Genomic DNA, 11047 nt, shown 5'->3' on the forward strand with positions numbered 1-11047 from the left:
TGCAGCCAAGAAAATGAATAAATGTGTTCAGGAGAATATACAATGAGAAAAGGTCCAAGGTCTGAACCCCAAGAGAACATGCACATTTAAAGGCTTTAAAACTATCAGAGGGCTTCCCTGGTGGCGCAGTGATTGAGAGTTCGCCTGCCGATGCAGGGGACACAGGTTCGTGCCCCGGTCCAGGAAGATCCCACATGCCGCGGAGCGGCTGGGCCCATGAGCCATGGCCGCTGAGCCTGCGCAGCCAGAGCCTGTGCTCCGCAACGGGAGAGGCCACAACAGTGAGAGGCCCGCGTAACGCAAAAAATAATAATAATAATAATAATTAATTTAAAAAAACTATCATAGCAGATAGGATACAGGCCTTCATATTAGCTATACTGGAAAGCTATTCAAAATTTCAGAATACTGCTACTACTCAGCATTTGTCCTGGGTTGTGTTTTTTTTTTTTGAGAATTGCTTAAAGCCCAATTTAAAAGCCAAAAAGGAAAGTCAGTTCCAGGATTAAATGATCATGGCTTTGTCTCAACGAGAAGTTTTTAAAAAGGAACTAGAAATAATGGAGGCCCAGGAAAAGTGAGTTGGCCAAGGTCACAAAGTTTCTTAATACTTAAGACAAAAATAAAAGTCAATGCTGTTCCTACCCATTATTCACCAGAATTGGCTCAAGTTTTTCATTCTCCAGCAATCAAAACCAATCTTTTTTTTTTTTTTGGCCGTGCTGTGCAGCTTGTGAGATCTTAATTCCCTGACGAATGATTGAACCCAGGCCAGGTGGTGAAAGTACCCACTGGACTGCCAAAGAATTCCCCAAATCCAATCTTTAACGATAAAAACTTACTGGCTGCTGACAATTTAAAAAATAATAATAATGGTTCACAAGGCTAAAGGATACTTCTTAAACATTAGAAAGCAATGCAGCTTGCAAATGTGATTAGTTTTATGGGAACCAATACAGATTTACCTGCTAAAACTTCTGCTTTGCTTCACTCAGCATTGTAATTTCTTAAAAGTATTTACTTAGAGAAATTTCAGCTAAAAAAATTTTAAAAAGGAATGAAGTACTGATACATACTACAATATGGATGAACTTGAAAACATGCTAAGTGAAAGAAGTCAGACACCAAAAGCTGTATTGTATGATTCCATGTATATGAAATGTCCAGAATAGGTGAATCCATAGAGAAAGTAGCTGCACGGGTGCCAGGGGCTGAGGGAGTAGGCACAGAGAGGGACTGCTAAAGGGTAGAGGGTTTCTTCTTCAGACGATGAAAAAGTTCTGGAATTAGAAAGCGGTGGTCGTTTCACAACTCTGTGAATGTTAAAACCACTAAACTGTACATTTGAAAAGGTGAATTTTATACGTGATTTGTATCTCAAAAAAATGAAGCATTTTGGTTTTCCTTTCATATTCAGTAAGATTTTAGCATTTTTTCTATGAAGTAGAGACTGGAATAGCAAAAGAAAGTGAAGGGGAAATCATCTGTACTGCTTGATTATTTTTAGTTTGTAACAGTTTGTATATTGACTTTTTACTAATGACTATATATCCATGAATTACACTTCTAAAGGAAAAAAACTCTTTCAAATTAAAAGACTGTATTTGAAGTGTCTGTGGTCCAAGCGAAGAAGTGCTGACTCATGTTACAGTTTTAGCACTGCTCAAATATCTTCCTAGAGTTTGATATGTCTAACCTGGAATGATATTCTTCTCCCCCCACCCCGCTTTTCTACTTATCTTTCAAAATTCAGCTCAAATGTCACCCCCCTAAAAACCTCTTTCCCTAAACCAAACTTAGAGGGTTTCCCCATCCAGAATGTCACATCTTCGGTGCTCCCACTGATGCTTTTGTTTTCTATATATGAGAAACTACTGGCTTTATGTATGATTTTAGTTCTACCACATTCTACCCAACTTTGCATTGAAGCCAAACATATACTAGGCCATTGTTTCTGCAAGGTACACACTAAAATCATCTGGAGATCTTAAGACAAAACATAACCAAAAAAACATTCTGGGGCTGGCAACTGTTAAATTTATAAACACCCAGATAATTCTGATGCACTACCATAAACTAACTGCTCAGATTATAGACCAGTATTCACAGAAAATATCTTCTACTTCCTACCACTCAAGACATCGGCAGCCTGCCCAATTAAACTAAGGGAAGATTCTGATAAGAAATAGGCAAGGTTTGGCCAAGTGTTCACTGACCTCTAATCACAGTCAGTGGCAGGAACCTGAACGGAGATGGCAGCACTTTTAGTTTAAGTTAACCCTTATTTGAACCACAACAATAAAGACAGGGTAGACAGAGTACTTCATTCATGGGGAAAAAAAAATTTACTTAATGGGAATAGCTCTTTTACAGCTAAAGGTAAGAAACTTCAAGCTTTATAGCTGTAAATCACTGTGCCTCCAACTGTGAAAAGAAATGACTTTTTTAAAAAAAGCCAAAGCAAGAACTGCAGTGCCAATGTAGGGGGAATTTTACTGGAAAGCACTTTTCCTTATTCTCTCTAAATACAAGTGAGGAAGTTAAGGAGGTACAAATACCCTCCGCTTAGTGGAAAACACAAAATTCAAATTAATATATAAACAAGTGTAAGATAATTCTATCTTTAGGCTTACTGAATGAAAAACATCTTGTTTAAAACTCACATTAGAGTGGTTATGGTCTGATGCAGTGATACCTCAAATGTATTTTCCACCTGCTCTTTGGTTCCTTCTCACTGGAATCCCGAACTTCCCCAAATCCAGGGACCCAGGAGAGCAGGAGAGGAATATGCCACCCCAGAGAGGCAGTCCATCTTAAGGTAAACTATATTACTGAACAGGATTCATGCAAAAGCCTGTAATTAAACTACAAGAAGACACTATCCACCACACATAATGGATCTCTGGAATATAGAATGCAGTCATGCTCTCTCCCTCTCTCTCTCCCTCTCCTTCCAGCTTTCATATCTACTATTCCCTGCATCCACTCTCCCCCCTGCTCTTCAAGTTTAAAAACACTCAACAGATATTGAGACCTTTCCTCAGACTATGGTAAATCCCAGATATTCCTTCTTTTATAACACACCTCACTGTATTTTCTTGTTTCACAGCTCTATTTTTCACCAGACAGGGATGCCTATCTTTTTTACTGGCTTAGTGAATACATACTATGCATTCAATAAATGTCCATTTAATTGAACTGAAACATGTTTTATGAATGGATAATAAAAAGGCAAACAAATCGCAATGTTATCGAAGATTGAAATTTGGCCTTGGGCTCTTACTAGCTTACTAAAGCCACTTTTACCCCTGCTCCACAATAAGGGGGTAAAGGGGATGGTAATCCCAATGGTCCTTAAAGGTCACTAAAAACACAGTGACTTTACAGCAATAACATTTTCCTTAGTATAAACTATAAAGAAATCTTAGAAAGCTCTAAAGAAATAAAAAGCACTCATAGTCTCAAGACACAAAGATAACATTTGTGTTAGATTTCTTTCTAGTATTTTCTCCACTACAGTGCCTTCAGTCACTGGATTGTAAAGACTTTAAAAATAAAAACTGATTTGCCCACAACAGACCAAACCTCTGACAGTGACATATTGTGATGGCATTGAAAACTAAAGGAGTTTGAAAATATGAAGAGGAAAGAGCCAATTAAAAAAAAAAAGCAAAATATGTCAACATAAGATTCTGAAACCAATGCCTAGAAGTACTTCAAATTATAGCCTAATCCTAATTATTCCGAAACATCTGAGTTACAGGCCAACTCAGAACTATAAAAATTTCTATGCCTAAGTATCCCTAGGGGATTTTAGAATAGCTACATACAGGATTTTAACAAACACACAATGCCCTGAATAGTGTGGTGTAGCTCTTGGAAAAATGGATAATAAAGAATGCTTTCTGTTGATTCTCTGAGGGCTCTTAACCAGTTACCTACCCATTTCTTCCGATCACACATTAATGGTTTCTGTCACCAGAGATGCCAGGGCCACAGATCTCACTCTCAGACTATGGTGATCCCACATCCTATTTAATCTACAAATTGAAGATGACTACTTAATATTTAAAATAAAAAAACTTGGGAAGCATTTTTAAAAGTTGCTAAGATTTTAGCTGAAGTTAACTGATTCCCTATTATTCATCTCCTAATTTGTATATCCATGCTGATGTCCTTCATACATTACATTTCTTCCATATAGGAAAAAAAAGAATTCTTATTTCTTGAGGTAACATTGCTACATATATTATGCCTTTCAGATCTATTTCGTTTTTAGAAAGTAAAATTATATAATATAGTAATTAGACACCCACATCAGAACTGTGATGACTACAACCATAATGTCCAAAGCTCCTGCTGCATGCCATCCTCATTTCCTTGGTTCTGCTATTTATTTCTACAGTGCTTATGCATCAATGTTCATGATAGCACATTCAAATGTATGTTCAGAATCCATACTACTTGAATCCGAGGTGCGTAAGTTATTTTCTTCTTAAATCCATTTACACACAGGTAAACCAAAACACTAGATACAGCATAGGGAAAAAAGCAAAGATACTGACTTGCAGGCCAGGAATCTTAGTCATCCAATTTCTTTGGCCTACAGTCTCCTCATCAGAGAAGGAAAAGGAGAGTGTTCTCTACTGTATATGGCTGTAAGTCATCACAAGTGTGGGAAAAAACTCAATTTCTACAAAGCAAATGCATAATATTTCTGATATCATTATTTAGCATGCTGGATACTCAGGAAGTACTTAAGAATTGGACAAATTTCAATTTCTATTGTGTGAGAGCTGATCAATCTGGACTGAAGAAAGTGCTTGACAAAGAAGTGCTTAAAAAACAACACTCGACTCGATTTTTAACCTACTTTCAGTTATGCCTACATTCCATAATCAAAACATTAGGTAGTATATTAAACAATATCCATATAGCCTGAAAGTTTAATCACTACCAAAAGTAGTTCAGGGATTCTTAACCTGGAATCCGTGGAGACCAAGGGGATTCACATATATGCTTGTCAAGAATCTGAATCCCCAGAAGTCATATGCAAATACGGTTTATTGTACTAGGAAGAAGGTCAGAAAATTATTAAATTGGGACAACAACCAAAAGAGCTAAAAACTACACTGTTTCTGCTCAAGTTTTTACTATATGAGTTTATCTGCTTCCTAAGAATGTTTTAATTACGATTTATAACAAGTCCATCTTCATCATGGTAAGTTTTCATGCCTTTTTTTTTTTTAATGGGAAAAAACATTATGAGCCAAAGATTCTCAGGGCTTAAAAAAAGGGTCAGTTTTCTGAATTGCTTTTCTTACTTATGTACTAAAATACATATCAAATGAGTGGCTTTTAAATGGTGATAAGAGGGACTTCCCTGGTGGTACAGTGGTTAAGAATCCTCCTGCCGGGCTTCCCTGGTGGCGCAGTGGTTGAGAATCTGCCTCCCAATGCAGGGGACACGGGTTCGAGCCCTGGTCTGGGAAGATCCCACATGCCGCAGAGCAACTGGGCCCGTGAGTCACAACTACTGAGCCTGCGCGTCTGGAGCTTGTGCTCCGCAACGAGAGAGGCCGCAGGAGTGAGAGGCCCGCCCACCGCGATGAAGAGTGGTCCCCGCTTGCCGCAACTAGGGGAAGCCCTCGCACAGAAACGAAGACCCAACACAGCAAAAATAAATTAATTAATTAATAAACTCCTACCCCCAACATCTAAAAAAAAAAAAAAAAAAGAATCCTCCTGCCAACGCAGGGAACACGGGTTCAAGCCCTGGTCCAGGAAGATCCCACATGACGCGGAGCAATTAAGCCCATGCACCACAACTACTGAAGCCCACACGCCTATAGCCCGTGCTCTGCAACAAGAGAAGCCACCACAATGAGAAGCCTGCGCACCGCAACAAAGAGTAGCCCCCGCTCACCACAACTAGAGAGAGCCTGAGTGCAGCAACAAAGACCCAACGCAGCCAAAGATAAATAAATAAAATAAATTTATTATAAATAAACTATAATTTTAAAAATATGTATTTTTTAAAATAAAAATTATTAAAGTAAAAAACAGAACTCAAGACTCGGTCAGCTCATTACAGGTTTTTAAGAGTTTGAAACTAAACCTCACCAAACAGAAAATAAATTGTAGGGAAGACTGGTGAAATTCTAATTTCAGAAGGTTGGTTTGCTAGGTTTTAATCAAATAAGTCAACTGCTTGAGTAAGTTAACTGTTTCCTAAACCTATATTTTATTGACTTCATGATTAATTTTGAGAAGAAAATTAAAGGAATGTCATTTTGTCAGTGTAACATGTAAAGCTGAAATAAATCTGTTTTTGACCAAGCCACAACTACAGATTTCATTTATTTGTTCGCAAAATACTCCGGTTCTTTATGACAGATAGATTAAGGAGGATCTCTTATTTTAGGTGGCTTTCAACTTATGTGACTTTAAGCTTTAATTGCTCTGTCACTTTTAGAAACTAAAAGAGGTTTTGTCCAGGAAAAAAGAGAAAAAAAAATCCTATAATTCTAGCTAAACACGTAACTGCCAAGATTCAGTATAACTCATACATGTGCAAAATATCACTATATATAAAACCATTCATTACCGCACTGTTTGTATAGCAAAATATGGGGAACAATCTAATAGTTATCAATATGCACTTAGTTAAATTAAGGCCTAACCACAAGGTTCCACAAAACAGCTCTTTAGAAAATGAGTCACCTCGAAGACATAGGTGGGGGCAAGGGAAGGAATCAAGTACAGCATTTACTTGGGGAGGAGGGGACTAGGCCTGACATATATGCACTAAGTCTCTCTGGTCTTTTGGAAATAATATACAATAAAAGTTGGGGCTGTCTGGGGAGGGAAACTGGAATGCTGAAGGACAGATGAGTCTTAATTTTCCTCTATGTACCCTTTAGAACCTTTCAAAGGTGCTCTATGTATTTCCTAGTCAACAAAATAAAAGATTGATTTGTTTTGTTTTTAATGAATTTATGGGTAGAATTAGAAACTTTTAGCTCAGGCACAGATTCAGATAGAATCTACTGAGCAGTAACAATGTCAAATTATATAGAATAACTCTCCTGAAACTTTCTTTCAAAGAGACTGAAGCTCGGGCTTCCCTGGTGGCGCGGTGGTTGGGAGTCCGCCTGCCGATGCAGGGGACACGGGTTCGTGCCCCGGTCCGGGAAGATCCCACATGCCGCGGAGCGGCTGTGCTTGTGAGCCATGGCTGCTGAGCCTGCGCGTCCGGAGCCTGTGCTCCGCAACAGAAGAGGCCACAACAGTGAGAGGCCCGCATACCGCAAAAAAAAAAAAGAGACTGAAGCTCATTCATTCATTCAATCAGTATTTCAGGGCCGAGACATTAGATTTGCAGATTATGTGTTCTAGGCATTTGAGCAATGCCCAAGTCATCCAAGAATTCCTGCTTTCGTGGAGCTTTAGTGGGAGTAGAGATAAACAGTAAATAATATAACTTTGAGTAATGATATGTGCTATACAGAAGAGACAAAATGGGGGCTAAAGAGCAACCATGGGGGAGGAGGGAGGACTGTGTTTTAAGACAGTTAAGGTAAACCTCTCTGAGAATATGACATGTGAGCCAAGAACTGAACATTATGACAAAGCAAGCAACGCAATAAACAGGAGGAAAGCCCTGTGACTGGAACATGCGTAGCCTCTTATTGTTCAGGGTACAGCAGAGCAACAGTGTGGCTGCAATGGAGTGACCCAAGGGGAGAAGTGTGGGAGATGATCTCAGAGGTAGGCAGATCCCAGATGGATGGAGGGCCTTGTAGCTAGGAGGGAAAAAAGTCAAGATTTTAAGTGTGCTGCAGAACCTCTGTGGAGTTCTCATCAGGGAAGTAACAAGATCTATGTTTTTAAAAGTAACACTAGCTGCTGTTTAAAAGGAGATCAGTACAGTACGCCAGGGAACAAATGATGGAACTGAACAGTGGTTTCAGAGAGATAGGGAAATGTGTCTGATTCAGGATATAATTTGAAAAATAGAGCCCAAAGAATTTGCTACTGGATTAGAAATGGGAATCTGAGTGGGATAGCAACTGGGTGAATAGTAATTCAAAAAATCATCTTTATATGTATGGTTACAGTTGTTAAGGTACTTTGACATATATTACGTCATTTCATAATAACAAGAGGCAGGGGAAGGTCACACTGGGTCAAGATCCAAGTTCTGCCTCCTGCCAGTTTTAAGACCCTAGGAAAGTCCTTTGAATGGGTTTCTAGCCTATATAATGTATTGTCTACTTCACAAGACTTCTGCAGGTACCAAGTGGTTGAAGAATTTTGCAAATGTAAATAATGCCCATTTTGAGGTAGAAAGCATCACACTGTCCAATGAGAGATGGTACATTCCCATCATTCAGGACAGTAGTGCTACCCCATTATATTCCACTGCCACCACTATTATATTCCACACAGAACTTTGTATTGTAGTTGACAGAGAAGAGACAAGCTTCTTTTTTTAAATTCTGACAAAAAAATAAACATTTTCACAGATTATGGAAAAGCCTATATAATATAAGCATGGGCACTAGGAAAAAATGCTATAAATGGCATTAAAGTAAAACCACCGAACTCTTACAAGATAATACCCAAATCAAGGGACCTTTCATTAGAGAGATGTTATCAACAAGACTGTAAAATTAAAGAGTTATCACTGTCTGGTTTTAAATAGCAAAATGCAAAAGCCTGATGTAAACTAAATTATTCTGTGCCAAATGAACTGAATTATGAGGACTTCAACTTATTGCTTCAAGTCATATCTGTAAGTTTATATACAAGGTCCCACAGAATTTATTTTTCCATCTAAGACTTTCATATTATTGCAGAATATCTCCAGCATTAAGCAAAAATGGAAAAATATATGTAAAGTCTTTAATTCATTATGTATTTTGGAGAATTATCTTGAATGTCAATGTGTACTAGGTACTTAGTCGATAACCTGAATAACAGTAAATAAAAATCCAAGGATATCTGATGTATAGCTCTATCTTCCACCCCTCATTTTCAAGTGGGGCCTCAATAAACATGACCACTGGGGCCATGTGATCGTATTACAACCACATTGTTAAGTACCCTCCAACACACAGCCATTAAACTGCCTTGGACGAGTAGAAGACAAATCTTTAACACAACAAATGAAGGTTTTGTTTTACACAACACTATGAAGGTTCACATCATTAGACTCCAGCGCACAATGACAATCTGTTCTACTTCTCTCCTTGCTAAAACTTGCTACTTTACAAAACACGTCTTATTTCTCTAAATTAAGCACCTTTAGGTCAGAGACACCCCCATCTCAGATATATTTCATTGCAATCGCACTACACAATACACTATCCTTCAATCACTTAGCATGCATCTCGCCCCAAACTTTAAGGGCAAACTAGATTAAATATACGTTCAGAGTTACAGCAAACAAAATGATGCTGCAATTCAGACACTTTAACTCGCATACTGAGCAACACAGAGGTTCAACTAATTTCCTTCACTAAAACTGACAAAAAAGCCCTAAAGGTTTGGTCTTCGTGGACTGCAAGAAACATTTCACGTCTGAGGACTTGATATTTATGTAAAGAGTTTACAAAACCAAGATGAATTTTTCATGGTTCCACTGGTACCTGTCCATATTCATGACGAGCTGAAAAATGGTATTGATAATTTAAAGCGCACAAAATCGAGAGGCAAAAGGTTTCACAAGGTCCCCCGTACCTGTACTGCACCCCCTCCCCCAATCCCCGCTCGGTCTCGTGTTAGAACTATTTCCTCTCAACAGAAACAGTCCTAAAAGAGTTTGCCAACTAGAGTAAACTTACTTCGCGGAGATAACGAACGGAAACGCATTTCAAAAAGAGGAGGAGATCGAGGAAGCGAGGGCGGCGGGGCGCGGAGGCCCCACGTCCCACGAACCCCTGCAGCAAGGGCTGAGCATGTGCCGGCGGCTGCAGGACGCGCGGCGCTCCCGGAGCCGCCTCCCGTGGCACAGGGCCCCGCCCGGCCTCACCCTCCCGGTTCATTCATTCTGAACCTGCAGCTGCCGCACCCCTGCGCTCCCGCCCGGGCCGAGACACGGATCCGAGGCCGAGGGGCCGTGTCGGGCCACAACCCCCGCCTAGAGTCCGGGCCCCGCCGCGATTCCCGCGCGCCCGCGGCCTCCGCTCGGGGGTGGTCTGAGAGGCCGCGGAGGCCCGCTCCCAAGACCAGAGCCCCGCAAGCCCGCGGCCCCACCCTCCGTCAGGGCGCGGGCCAGGCCTTCCCCGCTCGCGGGCCGACCGCCTGGGAGCCCCCAATCCCCGCTGCCGGGCTGCCCCACTGCGGCCGGAAGTCTCCCCGGCGCCCCCTCCCCAGCGCCCGACTTCCCTCGCCGCCGCGGCCAGACCCTCTCCGCGCTGCCTCGGGCCTCCCAGCGCGGGCCGCGGGCCGGAGGAAGCGAGGGGCCGCTCCGCCCGGTCCGCCGAGAGGGCAAGAGCAGAGCGGGTAGCCGGAGGCGGGCCCGGGCTCTTACCTTGATAATCCTGCGGGGCAGCCCGGCCATCTTGTCAGATCCCGAGTTCGGCCTCTGGTCTCGTCTCCGGCTCCGCTCGCCTCACGCACGAGTGGAAGTCCCGGGCTCCACTTCCGGGGAACGTTGCCGCGCCCGCCGCCGTCGCGCCGAGGCCCCCCGGGAAATGTAGTCCCTGCTAGGGCGCGGGCGGGCTTCCCTCGATCCTGGCCCCCTCCCCCGCGCTCCCCGCCCCAGCCGCGGCCTGGGGGTGGCGGAAGTGACGCGCCGCGGCGGGGCAGGGACTTGGGAGAGGCGGTGCGGAACGGCGCGGAGCGGCAGAGATCCCCGTCGCTAGTGGCCGGTTCTGCTGCGCGCTGGTGGGACTGAGTGGTCTGCGACCAGCAGGCCTCTTATCCGCGGCCACGCCCGCGCCAATGGGCGACGAAACAGAGGCCCGGCCGCAGACGTAGCCCATTCATTCATTCGTTCGTTCGTTCGTTCATTCAACGCTACTGCAGGGCGCGCGGTCGG

General features: G+C 42.3%; 1 protein-coding gene across 1 annotated transcript in view; it reads right to left on the reverse strand.

Moving 5' to 3' along the window:
• UBE2N (ubiquitin conjugating enzyme E2 N) overlaps positions 1-10596 on the reverse strand; it is a 35269-nt gene extending 24673 nt beyond the window's left edge. The window contains exon 1 of the mRNA XM_079714380.1: positions 10538-10596. Within this exon, the coding sequence (XP_079570506.1) occupies positions 10538-10567 (30 nt within the window). The 5' untranslated portion in view covers positions 10568-10596. The remainder of the gene's footprint in view (positions 1-10537) is intronic.
• Positions 10597-11047: the final 451 nt, after the last annotated feature.

The sequence above is a fragment of the Hyperoodon ampullatus genome, assembly GCF_949752795.1.
Source record: "Hyperoodon ampullatus genome assembly, chromosome: 11".
Lineage (NCBI taxonomy): Eukaryota > Metazoa > Chordata > Mammalia > Artiodactyla > Ziphiidae > Hyperoodon > Hyperoodon ampullatus.